The 19,419-nt window shown below is 38.2% G+C and overlaps 1 protein-coding gene across 2 annotated transcripts; it reads right to left on the reverse strand.

The window, feature by feature from the left end:
- Positions 1–1,668: 1,668 nt before the first annotated feature.
- Positions 1,669–17,313, reverse strand: LOC140224102 (cytochrome P450 9e2-like). Of its 2 annotated transcripts, none has more exons than XM_072297364.1 (7): positions 16,972–17,313; positions 14,465–14,705; positions 12,222–12,605; positions 7,685–7,821; positions 4,551–4,641; positions 2,967–3,218; positions 1,669–1,851 (listed from the first exon to the last, which is right to left on the reverse strand). In XM_072297364.1, exons 1-7 carry the CDS (start codon positions 17,224–17,226, stop codon positions 1,679–1,681), a joined length of 1,533 nt encoding a protein of 510 aa, XP_072153465.1. In that variant the 5' UTR covers positions 17,227–17,313; the 3' UTR covers positions 1,669–1,678. The 2 variants fall into 2 exon arrangements, with proteins under 2 accessions (XP_072153465.1, XP_072153466.1); XM_072297365.1 differs by having other exon boundaries at positions 14,465–14,790; positions 16,972–17,111.
- Between the last annotated feature and the right edge of the window lie 2,106 nt (positions 17,314–19,419).

The following is a 19,419-nucleotide window of genomic DNA, read 5'->3' on the forward strand; positions in this document are numbered from 1 at the left end:
GCAGCCGGAATTTTCGGCCTTTGAGCCCGGAACGGACGGTATGTCTATATAGCCCGTAATTGCGGCTCCCACGGCCGGAGTTTTTTTTTCAGTGTGACTCTCGAAAGTAACGCTCCTGAGCTGTGAGATCCGGAGCACTATAATTTCAAAAGAGTGATTTTTTTTTTAGGAGTTTATTGGTAATTGCTAAGTTCAGCAATCCAGAGAACCTTTAAAAATGAATTTTGCGCGGTTTTAACATTTATCTGATAAAATCTCAAATCTGGCTTCGGAACCACAGCGCGCCGGTGCGAATAAGTAGCAAGATGCAATTCTGTGGTAAAAACTAAGGAAAAACGACAGGAAAGGATTTTCCGATCATTCTCAAAAATCAGGATTATAAATCCCACTACCACACCGAGTAGTGACAGCGTGTCCCTGCGAGCACTGCCTACTGCCTCCTGCTAGGATGACCGGAGCGCCTTCAATTTTTAGCATGCAACGCGCATGTCCGTAAAGCACGAATAGTTGCATCGAGGCGCTATTACCGATATCATTTACGCTCGGATATCAATACTGAAGTGCTGCGTAAAATGTCGTGAGAACTTTCGAGTGTTGCCAAATTTCCTTCGATTAAATAAGAATTATCGAAAACCTCCGGTGAAAATGTAACACGCAGGTACCCAGAGTGCTTTTCAAATGGACTACGCTTAACAGAAGGAACAAACCAAGCCACATCAGCTATTGCCAAATTGAATTGGGCAATTTAATTTTTTACCTAAATACGGTTGTGCAGATTTTTCTGCAAATTTCAGTGAATTTTCTGAGTAGTACGAAGCAAATTCCTCAAAAATGTCAAAATAATCCGCAAAACCGTTCTCTTGTCAAAAATTAAATTACTCTATTAAATTTGACAATAGCTGATGTGGCTTGGTTCCTTCTGTTTAACGCAATCCAAATGTTCTACAGGATAAAGTTCATAACGAGAGGTGATAGACCTAGATAGGTAATGGACATACGTCTGTGGATGGACTTGCCTGATTTGACCTGGACCCTTAACGTACAATCATCCGAAAAACTGAACTTAGCTTCAGATTGTTTCAGTTGGATTAATTTTATCAGGCAGACATTCCAGGCTCGTTTTTTAGAGACACTCATAGCTTCTAATCTCTGTATGTCCTTATTTTCCCCTCTGAGCCTGTTTGGTATAGGCCTGATAGTCGAAACAACGCATCTCCATTACTGTGCTTCAAAATTACCCGGCTCTCTTTTTTATTTTTTTCGAAAGAGAAACAACTATAAGTAGCTTAACAGATTTTGACATTTTTACAGATTTTGCTGCGCTGACCGAGGAAGAATAAACCAAGCCTTTTTTTTTTTTTTTTTAAAAAAAAAAAAAAAACCACGTTAGCATAGTTCTTTAATACAGAATGACAGCAAAAGTATGACAGGATGTCTACAACGTCGCAGATGGAAGTGGATCGTGCTTTCGCTCCTTAATTGGGCGATCTGATATGCTAACCGAGTTCAGGTCAGAGTAAGATTGAAATCCATCAAAAGTTTAACTTTTTTAAATATTTTCGCAAAGTTTTTATCAGCCGAACTACTCTCTATTCTCATCTCTTGTACCTCGAAAGTAAATAAAGTGATATTAAAAATAATTAAATAACTAAATATTAATCTCAGATGTTTTCCGTTATTAGTAGCTTTTATTGTCGTCGGCAGATTTCAAATAAATTGCTTTCGGCGTATTCGAGAAAGATAAAGGGTTTAATTTCAGAGGAATTTGGGTTCTTGCGCACGGGTGAACTGTGTATTTGCTAACGATGAGTGCCATAGCCGCCTTCATTTCCATCAGAGCAAATCTCTCGGCTGCAAAACAAAAAAATATATATTTTAGCTGTACGAAAATGCAAGAAAATAAGGTAAAACTGCATACGCATCTAGCAAAACTTATCCATAGTTAATGGGTCAGTTGCGCTGGTCACAGAATCGTGTATCGGTGCTTTATTTCTTGCAGATTTAGTAAAAATAATTCAATTGAGAAAGTTGCTGTTTGGACTGATCCTATTTTCAGCTAATCTACAAGAATCAAGCAACAAAACACGATTCTGTTAGGTACCAGCGCAACTGGCCCATTGATCAGAGAGCATACCGACAGTGGGACTGTAAAAAACCGCGCACTCTCGCAATACACAGTTTTTCAGGAGAGCAAAATCAATAGAACGAAATCCATTGTGACATAAGCTGCGTCATGCACGTATTATTATGGGAATCATTGTAATATAAGCTGGGTTATGCAGGTATTCTTGTGGATTTAAGGACTCATGTCAGAATGGATATAGTTTTTTTTTTTTTTTTTTTTTTTTTTTTTTTTTTTTTTCATTCAGATACAACAGAAACTTCATCGAGTTGCACCGGGGGAGGGGGGTGTCAGTTAGGAGCCGTGTTCGGAAACTCATCTTTGAGTTTCAGGTCGAGCTATGTGGCGCATCAAGCTCAATTTTTAGGGGCCATTGAAGATTTTTTAGGGGCCAATTTGACTTTCTGCCTAAATACCAACGGCGCATTTAGTGAAAATTTAGACGCAAGATGTTTCAGTTGCAGAACTAGTAATTGTTAACTTGGGGGAAATTTCAAAAAATCACGAAACAGAGAAATTAGAATTTTTTTGGAGAGGGAGGGGCAATTTTTAGGGGCCACGTTTGGCACAGAGCCTTCTTTTTTTAGGCGCCATGACGAATTTCTTAGGCGCGTTGGCGCATGTGAGTTTCGAACACTGGTTAGGAGAAGCTTTGAGTTCAACTACACGTAAATTTTCTTTTATTATAAAGCCGATGTCGAGGAAAAATATTTTGAAACTTGAAAATGGCCGTTAGGTAAACTTTTTTCTTAACATTGAGTCTTGGAGGAATGCAATTTTCTACTTTTTTCTGTTAATCCTAACTTAATGATACTGTTTGCAAGCATCGATCCAGATGTATTACCTATGCACAATCTTGGTCCATCACCGAACGGTATATAAGAGCCTGGGACGATGTTGTTTTTATTGTTTACGCTGAATCGGTCTGGATCAAATTTTTCAGGATCTGGAAAGAACTGGGCATCTCTGTGGAGGCACGCGATTGGAATCGAAATGTGCGAATTTTCGGCAAGAGTTAATGATGAATCTGGGATTTGATAGGCTTTCGTACATATCCGCTCTAGCCAACCAGCTGGAGGATGTAGTCGCAAAGTCTCTGGAAAAAGACGGAGGTAGAGAGAAAGTAAGATTTTTATAACTGCGCATTCTACTGGGCACACTAGTGCCATTCAAGATGCGATGGCACGATAAAAGAACAAAAGGAGAAAAATTAAGAACAGGAAGAAAAAGAAAGTTAAAGGGAATGAGAGAGAGGAAGTGAATTGGAGGAAAAGGAATAACAAAAGGGAATGGGAGGGGAGAAAACTGGTGTCAAAATTGAGAGAAAGCAAGGGAGGACTAGGAAGTAGAAAAGAGAACAGCCAGAAAAAAGGGAAAAGTCCAAAAAAAACCTGTTAAGAATTGGCAGTAGGATCTGTGTTCTATAATACTGTGTAGATCTACAGCCGGCTGTAAGATCTCCTATTGCCTCTATGACCGGCCATACAATTTCATATAGCCAGGCGATAAACTGCATAGCCCGGCGATAGGAACTATAGCGTGGCTGCATAATTTTTAATAGCTTCGTACAGCCGGCTGTATGATTTTCTTCGCTTTCTACAGGCAGCTTTATGATTTTCTATCGCCTTTTATAGTCGGCTATAAAAATTCCTATGGTATTTTGAAACTGAGCTCGTGTTGCCAATTTTTTCCAGGGAATATTTCGTAAAAAAACGAACATATATTTGATCTAAAGGGAAAACAGTTGTGATTAAACAAAAAATGTTTAAGTTCATAGGTATGTGAATTAGAGACGAAAAATTTTCAAGTCCAACTTTGGAAATGCGATCCTCGATCTGTATAGATTCATCGATAGGTACACGATGTATTGATGAACTCATAGAGTGAAGATCGATCATCACTCGATAGAATGACAATTTTTCGACAACAAAGCCGACGGACCTACATCCGTTGATACGTCTTATATTAGTGTTTGCTCCACCTGACTGCACCAACAAAATTGGCATGAAGAAAATCATCCTTAGATACCAAGTATCAGATACGTATCGTTTGAATACCTACCATATTTAATCTGTGTTTTATATTCATGCCGAGGGTGAAATTACCAGCAACTGTCCCATACGAGACCACGGAAACCGACTATCCTCGTCCTAACCTAATTGTTGCTCCTTGTTCGTTACAAATTACACTGTTGGTGTAGCATCGGATCACCCTATCTACAGTTTCTAGGTCGTTGATCCACCATCATGTCTGAGCAAAAACCGACGGCATTAAAATTAATGGACGAATCACAAAAGTTTGATAATAGGTTGAGAGGCATCGTGATTAAGTAGCTAGTAAGTACCTAGTATTAGCCTATGAATGGTACCTATTAGAATTTAAATCTAGAAAATAACAGATGAATGAACTTTTTCACTAATCGAATTACCTGAAATGACGCAGTGCAAGTATTCCATTTCTTTTAAAATATCATAATCAATTTTTCCGTCATGGGCATCTCGGACTCGTTTGACTTCCAAGTATCCCCATGTAGCAAAATTTGAAAGATGATTGCCAATATATTGATCATTATTTCCAATTTTATTCCAATTTGATTTCCATCGATTGGTCATTTATTGGTCATTTATTGCCAATAATCGACCAATCCGGGAATCATCGGTCGACCAATTATTTGTCCATTTTATTGCCAATCGAATTGCAATGAAATTGGAATATTTTGGTGATAAAACAGCAATAAACCATCAACATCTCAACTTTTTTTTTTGACCTCAGGATCAGGTTGAAAACAATTTTTCCCTGAAAAACCTGCACAGAATACTGAGAATTGAGGTTTATTACTTAGAGTTGAAAAATGGAAGTAAAATAACTCTCTGAAAAGATAATGTCATTCAGTTACATAATAGCACAAATGTTTAAAATAATCGTTTTCCCTGATCCTTTCTACTCTCCCCTAAGAAGTAGTATTTAAAGATTTTGATTAGCGTATTTTTATTTTTAAACATTTCATTTCAGTAGCTTATCTTGAGGTTATTTCTGCGCCCCATTAAGGGGAGAGGATACCTTCCGCACAGGAAATTTGACAGAGAAAACGCATTCTTTGTTCGCTGTTCAAAAATAGAAATGAAAATTTAAAATTGGATGCTGCTTGTCCTTTGTCAATGTAATGATGGACACTTCAGTTTTTACAGATAGAAATAGGTTATAGAAAAAATAATTAAAGGTGCCACCATACACTTAGATGAATTTTTCAATGGTTCTCACAATTTTTAAAAATACAATTTTGCCATTAGACAAGAGCTCCATTACAGCACTCCATTAAGATAGACATAAACCTGACAAATTTACACAAATAATTACAACAAAAATTCACATGGATCTTAAGTCTGAATGAGTTTGATTCAAACGCTGCCAACATTAGGTAAAATAACATTTAAGATTTCACACCAATTTAAAATAATTCTAATTAGTGTTCAGTTGAAACTTGCTGAAAAAGATATGATAGTGGATATATACTCACTGCTAACTTCCAGTGTTTTCTTCATAATTTGGTGTACTGTTCAACTGCGAATAAAGATTAACAACATTTGATTGCTTGGCAATTTTATCATCAATCAAAAGTCGTTAAAATTCTTATACGAACAGCTGTCTGACCTGCAGAACTTTTGTATACTCACTCCCTGCATCCTCATAATATTTTCACGCGAAGTGGTGAATACGAAAGTGCTTACACATCTCATTTCAATGTGGTTGAGTTGTGTAGCTTCAGGATGGATTTTAACAGTGTGCAAAATGATATGTTTCTGGAATCTCTGTGCTTTTCCCAATATACACTTACAGACACATTAGACTATTGCGTTATGACTCTTTTCATTTTGCTTTCTGTTAGCGGGTCAGTCAGCGGCAATGGATGTTTGATTAAGCTTGGTCTTATCAATTCGACAACCACACGAGCGGAGCCAACAAAGAAGGCTTTGTTGATCCTTCAACTCACAGTTTTTTAGTTTACGCGGTGAATTCAACATGAATTGTGAACGATAAAAAACAATCAATCGCCAAGTTTTCATGCTGATTTCACAGTACGACAAAAATCACACCGACTTTAAAACTACGGATTGGTTATTTTTTCTATTCATTCAGTGAGTAAGAAGTTGATTGATAAGTTGGCCATTATGTGAACTTCAGTTTGTGAGCGCCGTCGAAGAATTTACGCCTCTGCGCAAAGCGGTGTTCGCTACTATCCACCTTAAAAATATCAGGCTCATGATTGTATCGTAAAAAAACTACGTATCAGTTATGATCCGCAAACATTTATGTGGTTGTGATTTATGTGCGGCTAAAAATATAATTTTTACAAGGCTTGGAAGTATTAAAATACCTATCTAAGATTGCGTTTTGGCTTCTGCTAGATTCAAATGGTTTCATGTGGATACGCTTGCAAACCGAAAGAAAGTAAACAATGGCCAACTTATACGACTACACCTCTAAGTGGTTGACTGGTTGTCGGACCAAGAAAATAACCAGTGGAAGTTCTGTTACTTGTTTACAAGGAATGTTAAACGAAGTACCTCGTATAACGTGAACTGAAGTCCATAACTATTGATGGGTTGATTTTAAGTGGTCTTTCATCTGCTTATTTGAGACGAGATGCATATGAAGGCATTTCTAACCTCATTTGTGGCCTTGCAATATTCACAGGCGATTTTGGGAAAAGCATAAAGAAAGAGAAATGAGTTCATTCTAAGTAACTTACAGATTATTACGGCTAAAACAGAATAAAACGGCCACTGCGCTGAGCAGTTACTAGTGGACAACGTTAACATGAGGCACATTAGGATGTTATTGACGACGACCACAATAAGCGAGCGATAAATCACCAACTGGGATAATGTGCATGCACGTGCACAGTAAGATACTTGGTGTTTTTCATTTCTGAATCTTAGATACACTCAACCGAAAAATTGCCGTAACTAACACACAAATGACCAATTCACATCATCTATTACGTTGGTTTTGTAACCGACTAACCGACTCAAAACGCAAAAACACAACATCGACAACCGAGGTAGGAGGTACGACCGTACAGACAGGCACCTTCGAACGCTATTAAAGATGGCCGTCCATAATGACGTGTTTACTGTCCCGCGCGAAAAGTCAAAATAATTTTTACATAAATAATATAATGAAACAATAATAATGATAATAATAAAAAAATTGATGTACTGCAACTTTCCGAAAAAGTTAAATATTTTGAAGTTTCAGTCTCAAATTACTAATTCTAAGTAACAGGCAATTCATCCATGAGCAGCCAATTAATCGTCAATCTTGAAAAATTGTATTTTTTACATAAAAGTATTAGGTATAAGTTCATAACTTATCGCCGTAAAAAATGACATTAAAATAGCAATATACCTTCAACATTAAATTTAGCACAAATAAAATTGCAATTGAATGACAATTTTATTCCAAAAATATGTCCATTATTTGTCAATATTATCGGTTTCCAATAAATGGGTGATAAATCGGCAATTTATCACCCATCAAGATCTCAGTCCTGCTACATGGGTAAAGTTTCTCCATCACTTCCGGATTTAGGGCCAAGTCGTACAAGCAATGACTTAGAGTTGTCGAAACGGGATCGAAGCCCGCACCAAAAAAGATAAAAGCATTCGCCATACATACATCATCGTCGAAAAGAGGCTCTGAAAACAATCGAAAAGCAAAGAAAAAGATTATACTATAATGATGCTCATGATGATACTAGCCGTTCTGGGCGCTCTTCACGCGTCCGTCACGGCTAGCCACTGACCGCACTGTGTTTAGCGCAATGCGTGAAGTATTCATGCAGTCTTGTAGGCGCTATACATTTCACGCCGACCGCTGCTGACCGCACTGTGCTTGACGCAATGCGTGAAGTATTCATGCAGTCTTGCAGGCGCTATGCGTTTCACGTCGACCGCGGCTGACCGCAGTATGTTTGACGCAACGCGTGAAGTATTCATACAGTTACGTATGCGCTAATATGTGTTACATGCCGACCGCCGCACAGTGCGGCACTCCGTGGACAAAAATCGAAAAAGTCATCAAAAATTTTTTTTTGAAAACGCACAATTTTTCTTGATATTCATGGTGAGGAACGTTTTTCTGACAAGGAATGATAGTTTATTTGTGATTTTCATTCGTAGGTCACCATGGATAAGCGGGAAAAGTTGAAGGAAAAATCTCGGGAATGAACTTCCCCATTGAAAACATATGGGGAAAAGACAAAAAACTTAAATGACTTTTCTCGAGAAATACTCAAATACTCCTAGATGTTAACATTTTCTTATTCCTTATGTATCCTACTTTGATCGTGCCAAAGGGTTTTCCTATGTTGCTGCTAATATCTTTGTTATAAGAAGTTAAAGTTTGGGTATTTGACGTTGATTTTACATTGCTAACATAGGGCTGATTCGAGGTTGCCAACTTTAGATGGACTTTTCTCGAGAAATACGCAAAATACTCCTGGACGTTAACATTTTCTTATTCCTTAGGTATCATACTTTGACCGTGCCAAAGGATTTTCCTATGTTGCTGCTAATAATTTTTTTATAAGAACTTTAAATTTGAGTAATAAGTGCATACGTGGATTTTACATGGGTAGCATAGGGCTTATTCGAGGTTGCCAACTTCAAATGGACTTTTCTCGAGAAATACGCAAAATATCCTGAGATATTAGCATTTTCTTATTCCTTATATGTCCTAGAATGACTGTGCCAAAGGATTTTCCTATGTTGCTGCTACTTTCTTTGTTATTTGAAGTTAAGTGTTATGTTTTCAACCTAAAATGCATCAATTTTTGAAGGCGGCAACATAGTATGGGTTTTCCCATGCGGGAATTCCCAAATCCCACTGGACAGCGTTCATGGTAAACAAAACAAAACATATCTTGTGTTTTGTTCGTCTCGCTTATGCTTATCAATAGATACAATCGTATTTAGCCAATTTAGCTCAAATCATGTGCATGTGCCGAAGTAAATTCGCTCAGATTTAGCGAGAAAATTGTGATCCATTTCGTTCAGTTAACCGGAAGTGAAACATAGAATAGCTAGCTCTAGAAATGTGTGTCTTGGGTGCAAATAAGTACTTGGAGATTCGTGGATTTCGTTGTTCATTCTTAACCATGGTAACAAATATTTACACCTTCTTATTCAATGTATAAAGCTTCCAGACAAAGTGCGGATTTCTACCTTTACCCCGGCAGAATGTATGATTTTCAATGTTCTCACTCTCAGTGAATTGAATGACCTGATATCTCAGGCCCCAAACGTTTTCCTCCCATAATTGAATGAAGTAAGGTTTCTCTATTGTTCAGGTAAAGTCTGCCTTTACAATTTACCTCCTTTCAGCAAGTGGAATTTCTTGATTAGTGAGTATTGACTGTTACGCTGAGGTCAGATAGTGCGGAACGTTAACAGTATAACCTCTAATTCTCATGAAAGCAAGATCCATTGCTCAATTCAATAGTAGCTGTAAAATTATTTAAACAAATGGCATGATCACATATTGTGCTTCAGCTTTGTTTAAAAATTAGCAGTGATAATTCATCTATACCTACTTATCGTCACATTGAATACTGTGCGCGTTAATCAAGTCATGTTCGGTGCTTACCATCCTATACAGTTCTTAATCGTTCCTTAGTTTTTGAATCTCATAAAAGGCTGTGCTCCTGCTCGTTTTCAATCATTATGAGAATGAGTGAAATACTCCTGAATGTGGTGTGTGACTAAATACTTACTCTTGAGTATTTTTCCTTCTGGTTTGTCCTCAGGACACTTGCGTGGTGAGTTTCATTTTCTTTCTACTCAATAGAAAATTTATTTCCTCCTTTATATTTGAGCAAATCAGGGCCTGCATTTTGTTTCATTCAGGACCCTTAATTAGGAAGTTAGGTGTTTTAGTTTCCAATTTCTGCATTCTTAAAATTACCATTATTTCCTGCATATTCGTATCATGATGCCAACCATTATCAGTCTAGTCACGAATATATTCTCCTTGATGATTTGAGAGGGATTCTGTCATAATATGTCATGCCAAATTTGACCCGTATTAAGTTAAAACTCATTTGCGCTGCAGCACCAATCCTATGATGTCATAATTTCTCATGTAGAATCAGCATTGCCCAAAGCGCAGAATGCTTAAGCGCATACGCAGAGGTTAAGAAAGTGCCTCCACGATGCTACCATCAATAATTAATGGATTTAATTACCTACTTCTGCCACTGACTATACTTTGGCGTCAAATTAAGGGAAATATATTTCAGGCTGTTATTTCAGGCTGCATTCATTTGGCCAAAAACAACCGTTTTGGGAGATGGCATGTGTGCAGGTCACTTGGTTTGCAGTGTTCTTCATACAAGTCAGTGATGATTAGTGTGCTTTTGATTCATTTTAATGAATCATGCAGGTATGTGTATTTAGAAATCTGTAGAGGAACCAACTGTGACTTTGCTCATTCTATGATAAAGATCAAGATGGTATCTTTGGGGCTTGGAATTATTATCCCTACAAAAATACAAAATAAATATTTAGTTATTTTTCACCCAACTTCAGTTTTCCTCATGAAGAATGAACAAATTGAAATCTTGTGGCTCATAATACTTACCTTATCCGTTTTATTCCAATTTTTCGTTACTTAATGAGGAGATTTTTTTTTTTACTACCATACTGCTTTTAAAGCCATAACTTAAGTCCCAGAGAATTTTAGGTTGTAGAATTGGATTCCACGGGAAAATTACATGGGAATTGACACCTCAAAGACCTGCATCCGTACAATTCAAATTTTGCATTATTGAGAGGATCATTTTGAGGTTTTTTGGCATCCATCTTGTATTTGAAGCCAAAATTTCAGTCCTAGAGAATTTTAGTTCGCAGAATTGGGTTCTATGGGAGAAATTACATACGAATTGATACCTGAAGGACCTGCATCCGTAGAATTCAAATTTTGCATTATTAAGAGGATCACTTTTAGCTTAGGTACTTGGCAGCCATCTTACTTTGGAGCCAAAATTTCAGTGTTAGAGAATTTTTGGCTTCAGAATCGGATTTTACGGGAGAATTTACAAAAGAATTAAGACCTACATCCGAACAATTCAAAATTTGTATTATTGAGAGGATTATTTTGAGGTTTTTTGGCAGCCATCTTGTTTTTGAAGCCAAAATTTCAGTTCTAGGGAATTTTAGGTTGTAGAATTGGATTCTACGGGAAAAATTACATAGGAATTGACACCTCAAAGACCTGCATCCGTACAATTCAAATTTTGCATTATTGAGAGGATAATTTTGAGGGTTTTTTCGGCAGCCATCTTGTTTTTGAGGCCAAAATTCCAATCATAGAGAATTTTTGGCTTCAGAATCGGATTCTACGGCAAAAATTACTTCAGAATCAGCATTTTCTTGGGCCAATAATCCTTTTTTTCATCGTTGTAACGATTTTTGTCCACATCGTCCATAAGCATGCCGCACTGTGCGCCGCGCCGAGGGCTTCTCCTTTTCATCTCAAGTCCTCGTCATCATTGTTCTCTGTGTAGCACCCTTCCGGCCAAATTGCGTGTTTGATTTCTCTCTCAACTCGACTAATGGTCTATTTCTTGTACCACCAAAAGACGACAAAATTAGAAATTACTACACTCAGGAAATGAGAAATTTTGTCGCCTTTTATCCTTGGTATTTTTTTTTTTTTTTTTTTTTTTTTTTTTTTTTTTTTTTTTTTTTTTTTTTTTTTTTTTTTTTTTCATCCGATTTTTTCTTGGAAATCCACGTAAATCCATCCCATCCCATGTAAATCCACGTGAGCCCTGCTGCCCCATACGACTCCATGTTTTCCGGGCTCATATGGAAATTGAAGTGGCGTGGCGTGATTTGCGATGCATCGATTGATCTATCATATAAACCCATGGAAAAGGATCGATTTGTAGGGTTTTCGCAGCGAACATCTTAATAAACGATTATTTACCACGGGTTCAAATGGGGGAGATATCGATAATCGATCATTCACGCCACACCTCTGACAATGAGATACGCTCGTATGCAAGAGAAGCGAGGATTTATGAGTACGTGCCTACCTGAACCGTCTTTCTCCTCTTGTAGCATTTTCTGTTCCTCAGCCCGGACGTTTATGAGAAGCTGCATGAAGTCATCTCTTTTGACCTTTTCCTCCTCTCGATTTTGAATCGTGCTGCTGACCAAGGAGTAGAAAAAATTTTCAATGTCAGGGTCCATGATTTTCAGTTTGAAAGCCGCCAGGATTTTGGGGCTTACGGCGTTGAGCAGTAACATGCAGAGGCCCTGAAAAACGTGCCGGGCGCGCTCAGCTTTCGGAACGATCCGGTTGAAGTATGAATCCTTGTCCTCGATGGCATTACAGTTAATGCCGAAAGCGCAAATCCCGATCGTGTCGACGGCAAACTTCTGGAATAATTCACGCACCTCTATTTCATCCGACTTCCCTGTAAATACAAAAAAATTATTTCCTTAGTGTGCAAAAGACCCAAGTGGACCGCGTTAAGCGTGAGGGAACCAAGTCACATCAGCTAGACTCAGCTGAAGGCGCATTGCTCGTGCACATAAAACGTTTTCAGAGAGTCAAGTATGTAATGAGCTAAAATCAGTATAACTTATTTGCAACAGCAATTGCTGCGGAGGCAGTTGAAGGCGAATTGGAAACAACCGTAATATGCACGTTTTAGCTTTTAAATTAATATTTCACTAAAACAGAGTTGTACTATTTTATGGTCTTTTTGACACTGAACCAGAGATTTTAGTATTGGCCTGTCATTCATTTTTTTCAAACATTCGGAATTTCAAACATTGGTTTCCTCTCTCCGGACATGAAACCACGTATATTCCAATATTTTTCATTCTGTATGTACCATAGAGTCACCCAATGCAAATCGTGTTTGTGTACATTTTTGTCGCAATTTTTTTTTCTTTTGTGCTTTAAGACCACTGTGCTTCCCTCAAAATTTCATAAAAAGAATAGACAATTTACAGGTGTCTGGAATTTGATTAATTTCGTGTTTAGGTGGAAACTACTGCGTAAACTGAACACGAGGATACCCTTTATTCATGAAATGAACAATTATTGGAGAATGTATGGCAAAAATTGTCTAATCTGCTAAAATACGTGTGTTTAAATTTGAAATACCGCCAGATGACGTCACTAGGCGGTGCATTTTCTCACTGTTAAATCTATTTTTATACTATTTCCCATGTCACAAAAAAATTATAAAAAATACTGTGAAATCAGCTCTTTAAGCACTTTCAGATGAATCAATATAAAAGTTGCATGCAAATTCTCCATTGGTGCAGCCGAGAAAGAGGTATTCTGGAGAGCGTCAGGGACACTACAAAAATAGAACCTATGCATGGAAGTGCACGCGTCTATTCTGTACCTGGAACCTGAAGTGTTTGCGTTTGTATTTTCCTCTATGCATAGTAAGTCTGGACCCTCGACGTATCCACGCCACAAAGTGATCATTATTTACTCGTCTCATCTATTGACCTTGATAGCTCCGAACTGCTCATCTGTGAGAAACGCAGTCTCACGTCATCACATTAATAGATGAGGCGCGTTCGTAAGTAGATTCCCGTTATAAAGTCACGGGCAGAAGGAAACAATTTTTGTGGGGGACAGAAGGGTATACCTCTTCAGGGGGGCTTTGAGGGTACTAAAATATAGCCAATATGGGGGATGCGTGGGACTCCATCTGCTCAAAAATTTAAAATAGAGATGTTGCATGTGTGAGGAATTTGCGATTTGACTACTGATTTTTATGTTAAAGTTCGCGAGAAACACGATGATGCCACTGGTGTTCTCTGAAATTAACTCTCAAGCTCAAACAAAGTTCTCAAGTTGAGGCCAAAATGGAGGGGATATCCCACGCTATCCTGAGAGTCCACCTCTACATCAAGACAAACTCTCCATGCAAAGATAGGGAGCAAATACATTGACAAGGCTGCCACATTATTTGGGGACTCCACGACTGAAAACACGGCAACCCTGCTAATGTATTTACTCCCTATCTTTGAATGGAGAGTTTGTCTTGATGTAGAGGTGGACTCTCAGGATAGCGTGGGATACCCCCTCCATTTTGGCCTCAACTAGAGAGCTTTTTTTGAGCTTGGGAGTTAATTTAAGAGAAAACCAGTGGCACCATCGTGTTTCTCGCGAACTTTTACCGAAATGAGAATCAGTAGTCAAATCGCAAATTCCTCACACATGCAACATCTCCATTTAGGAGATCAGAAGGCTTATGATAGTGCCCCCCCCCCCCCCCCCCCCCCCTCAAATCGTGTTTTGACTCACCCGTGGTTCGCTCCAAATACTTGTCCAGAAGTTTGGTGCACTCATTCATGAGGATGGTCATGCGCCTGAGTTTGCCGGAGGTGAAGATGGGCGATATCTTGGAGCGGATGCTTTTCCACCGCTGACCCGTCAGATTGAACAGGTTATCCCTTTGGATGGGATCGTTCATCACCATGAGCATGCCGTGGTCGGTGAAGTGAGAGAAGTCCTTGATCATGATGCGCCGGATGAGCTCCGGATCCTAGACATCGTCAATTTTGTTTTAAATTTTTCATCTTTTCCTAGCGCAGTGACTCATACACTGGCGTTTAAAAATCTGTAAACAACTGTTGAAATTTTCGAATTAGGTGACCTTTCTTCGGATTTTTCACGTGTCATGGACTACATAGACCACATTTTCCAATATTAGGAACAAACTATTTACGCTCATTTCAAAAGCGATACAAGTGCTATTAATCTTACTGCACATGATAAATGTCTTGTTCGAAATGTCTTCTTCCCTTCCTCCTCTTCCTTCTTCTTTTTGTTTATACTTCTTCCTCGTTTTTCTTATTTTATATATTTTTGTTGTATTCTTTTTCCTTTCCTTCTTTCTCTTATTGTTTTCCTTCCTCATTTTTCTTTTTCTACTTCTTTCTCTTTTATTTTCCCCTCTACTCCATCTTTATTTCCGTATTCCCTGCTCTTTATTCCTCTCTCTCTTTTATTCTTCTCTTCTCTCTATTCTTTTATTCTCCTCTTTTCCTTTTCTTCTTTTTCGTTCTCCCTTGATTTTTACCTTTCTTCTTCTGTCTCTGCCTTCCTATCTCTCTCCTCCTGTCTTACTTTGATTCTTCCGATGTAGATAGAGGTTTTCATACAGATATATGCTCTTATGGATGAGCCAAAAATAGAAGTTCTCTACTGGAAAATCAATTCTATTTTTCAATAAGGAGCGGTTGGCTTAAATTGCAAAATGCGCATATCCGATTGCAACGTTTGAAATTGCTGCTCACGTTTGATTTTTTATTACTTTTGTTATGGGTAACTAATATTTCCTCATGCAATATTCTGTGAGTATGTCTGAATGGGTGAAAAATATTCCCAGTAAATATAAAATAATGTTGAAGACGGGAAGTCACGGGTAAGCGCTGAAGATGAGGGCAGAGCCCCAGAAACGCCTCCAAGGAAGTAATTAATTTTGTGCAAGTGAGTCCCAGTAATTTAACAAATCTTGTGCAGTCCTAGTGAAAAAGGCGTTTTCAATTTTTAACTGAGAAACGGTGCAAACCCTGGTAAAAATAGGCAGTAGAATCTGTGTTCCAAAATACCATAGACCTACGGCCGGCTGTAACGATTTCCAATAGCTTCTGTAGCCGGCTGTACAATTTCTTATAGCCTTTTATAGCCGATGGCGATTAAGTAACTCACAGCCAGGCGATAAAGTGTACTCTGATCGTCACTTATTACGGATGCTAGGACTTAGTGAGTTTTTGGACCACTGCTCTCTTTTTGGGCCGTAGTATCTTGATTTATTTTGCGAGGAAAGCTCCGTACTTTTGATGGATGCCTGCCATTCCTAATATATTAGAGCGCCTTCAGTTTCGTATGATACTGTGCAATACCTCTGGTGTGAAATATTTGCTTCAAGCGCCGTGGCACGCTGCGGTGCGGCAGGCGGGCAGCCATGCGCGAAACGCGCATTGGCGCCTACAAACCTAACAGGATACTTCACGCGTTGCGCAATGCGTGAAGTATCCCTGTTAGGTTTGTAGGCGCCAGTGCGTCGCCGCTCCGCTTTGTGTTAGGCTCTAATATTTAATCTAGCGGAGTCAGCGTTATTCAACTCATGATTTTGAAATGTTTGCACATCCTGTATGGATTATTCTCGTTTTAATTGATGAAAAAAAATCTTTATAAAAGGAAAATATAACGTGTGTTTTGTAAATATTAAGGTGGTTCCGCATCAAACTTAATGATTTCCAAAGCACACGAATTTCGACACAATTTCTTATAGCCTTTTATAATCGATGGCGAAAAAGCAACAGCCAGGCGATAAAGTGTAAAGCACGGCGATAGGAACTATAGCCCGGCTGTATAATTTTTTATCGCTTCGTATAGCCCGGCCGTATGATTTTCTCCGCATTCTACAGCAAGTTATATGATTTTCTGTAGCCTCCTTTAGCCGGCTATAAGAATTCCTAAGGTATTTTGAAACCTAGCTCTTATCGCCAATTTTTACCAGGGAAGGGAGGTCTCGGAGCTTATAGTATAGATTGGAAGGTCTCGGGGCTTGTAGTATAGATAAATAAATAAAACGTAGATTGGAAGGTCTCGGGGCTTGTAGTACAGATAAATAAATAAAATATAGATTGGAAGGTCTCGGGACTTGTGGTATAGATAAATAAATAAAATTTTAAAAATATCAACCTTGGATGAGTGGAAATTACACAATGCGTAATTTAAAAGTGTGTTCTAAATTAATTCATTTATATTTAATTTGGTTCGAGAGAGAATTCTTGACTGACCTTAATCATCAAATAAGGCGTCCCGCCTTGGTAGTAGCCGCCATAAGGTATCCCAGCGAATTCGTCGTAGATATCCTGCAAGTTGCACAGCCTATGCTTGAGGAGGTTCAGGAAAAAGTCCTTGGACAATCCGACCTGAGGGACATTGCGGTCCTTCCAAAACTGGTACTTCCGTTTCAAATTGTAAACGAGGTAGGCCAAAAAGCTAACGACCAAGAACACCCCCGCCACTTCCAAGTTGACCAGGGATAACATGATGCCCGATCGCAGTCACAGTTAGCGTGGTGTTCAACTAACTACGACTGGTGCAAGTCTTAAAAGCGCGAGCTGTCAAACAGCGTCCCACTTGACTGGAAAAGATAAATTCTAATTTAGAAAAGTACGTTCAATAAAAGATCGATGACGATAAATGCGTTGTTCAGACCCAGGAATTTGTTTTTCGATGAAAAACATGGAGAGGAGAAAGGGAGAAAAAGAGGATGAAGGAAAAAAAATAAGGAGAGGAACATAAAGAGAAATAATAAGAGGCAGAAAGAGAAATTCTCATTTCTCTTCTTCTTCCTCCTCCCCTTCTTGTCCCCTACCGATGACTAAAGTGCGAAACCACGTATCTCCGTTTGCGACGTTGCAGACTTCCTGTCATACTTTATTTTTTCTTAGGAAAACTATTTCATGTAAATTCTTAAAAATTTCCTAATTATTCGTTTGTGTCAACAGAATATTCTGTATAATTTTCAAGCTATAAAGTTGGGTCGTTTTTCCTCGCAAAAATAAAATAGGAGAGAGAATTTTGAGACACCGCAATGGAGATACATGGGTTTGCACTTTAGCCATCGGTATATCTTTATACCTCTCTTCTCCTTGATATTTTCCTCTTGTCTCCGATTCCTTGTGCGTTCTCCGTTTCCTGAAATATGTCGGGAATCCTAAGACGCACTCCTAATACACAAAAGTTAGGAGAAAAAAGAGAAAAAAAGTTTTTTTAGAAATTTGTAGGGTAACCTCGAGCTCTAGTGCTTATTGCCTCGCTGATCGCTCCTAGAGCGGGTACTCCAGACGAGAATTTTGGGTTACCTCGGCGCGGCGGGACGTTTGAATTGCCGTGTATTTTAATGGGCGGTTACCACTTTTTCCATCAAGTATCTTAATATCTTATGACACAAAGTTTTGAACGCCGTCTAGTTTGCTCTAATAAAGACAGGTTAAATTCCGATTTTGTGGAGCGGTTTTGAGGTCACGCAAGTGTTTCTAAACGAAATTGTCCCTTAAAGTCACCTCTGCCGAAGCGCTGTTTTTAGCGCGAATTTTGAATATCACGCTCTCGTATGAAGCTAGCCTCATGGAGGATGCTCCTATTTAAATGAGATGAAATCGAACTGCTTTAAATATTTTAATTTTGTAATTCTTTTTACTGTCACCAATATGTTGTATTAAAGTGATTTTTATTACATAATCTTCATAATTTTAAAGGGGATTTAAGAAAAAATTATTATTTCACCGAAACGTTCGTAAGTTTCTTGATTATTTTAATGTTGCGAGTGAATTTCTTGGGAGTTGGGCTTCATGCCTTACATTAATATTAATGAATATGATTTTGCTGTTTTTGTGAGGTTTATTGAAAGACACCATAACTGCAATGCTATGTAGGCAGAATAGTCTGTGTGTTGGTACACGTCTCAACATTTGGAAACTTGAGAAATATGAGTTTTCTTTTAACCTTTTCTGAGTAACTTTGTCCAAGGGAACATACTTACTTATTGGGAAGCAATTTACCCTCCTCCCATCCTCTATGGTAAAACCTGGTTAATGAAGCTTAACATGTGAATCTTTTCTTCATTACGAACTGTCACAACTGCCAACACTTACCCACGACTGGCTATTTTACTGGACTGATAGAAAATTAATTTGAAATCATGAATTGATAGTTGGTTCGATTTTTCCTTTTTTTATTTTTTTTAAAGAACCCTGCATGCAAAATTTTTCAGCCACTTCTTGCACAATCACCCTAACAGGCTAATGCCATCAAGGTAAATGTTTCGAAAGAATCAATCAAAATTCGAAAAAGAAATGAATGATGATAACTGAAAAAAATCCAAATCGTTGCCATTCATACATTTGATTTATTTTTCACTTAACATACAGATAAGGCAATGTTGGTTTAAGAGAAGTACTTGACATGAGACAGATTAGAAAATATGAGTATTCAAGATTTGAAACATAGATACATTTAATTTCGACAAATTGCCATTAGGTACAACACAAAGCAAAACAAATATTCCCAATTCACTGGGTCGCCTTTGCACAAGTTTCATTGCTAAGAAAAGTATATGGCAAGGATTATAGGGACAGAGGACTGACAAACAACTCAACTACGTACCAAGGTTCTCATTTATATTAACTTAATTTACTGTAAAACATTGCGTTGGTTCCAAAAAACTGAATAGTTTT

The sequence above is a fragment of the Bemisia tabaci genome, chromosome 2 (assembly GCF_918797505.1).
Source record: "Bemisia tabaci chromosome 2, PGI_BMITA_v3".
Taxonomy (NCBI): domain Eukaryota; kingdom Metazoa; phylum Arthropoda; class Insecta; order Hemiptera; family Aleyrodidae; genus Bemisia; species Bemisia tabaci.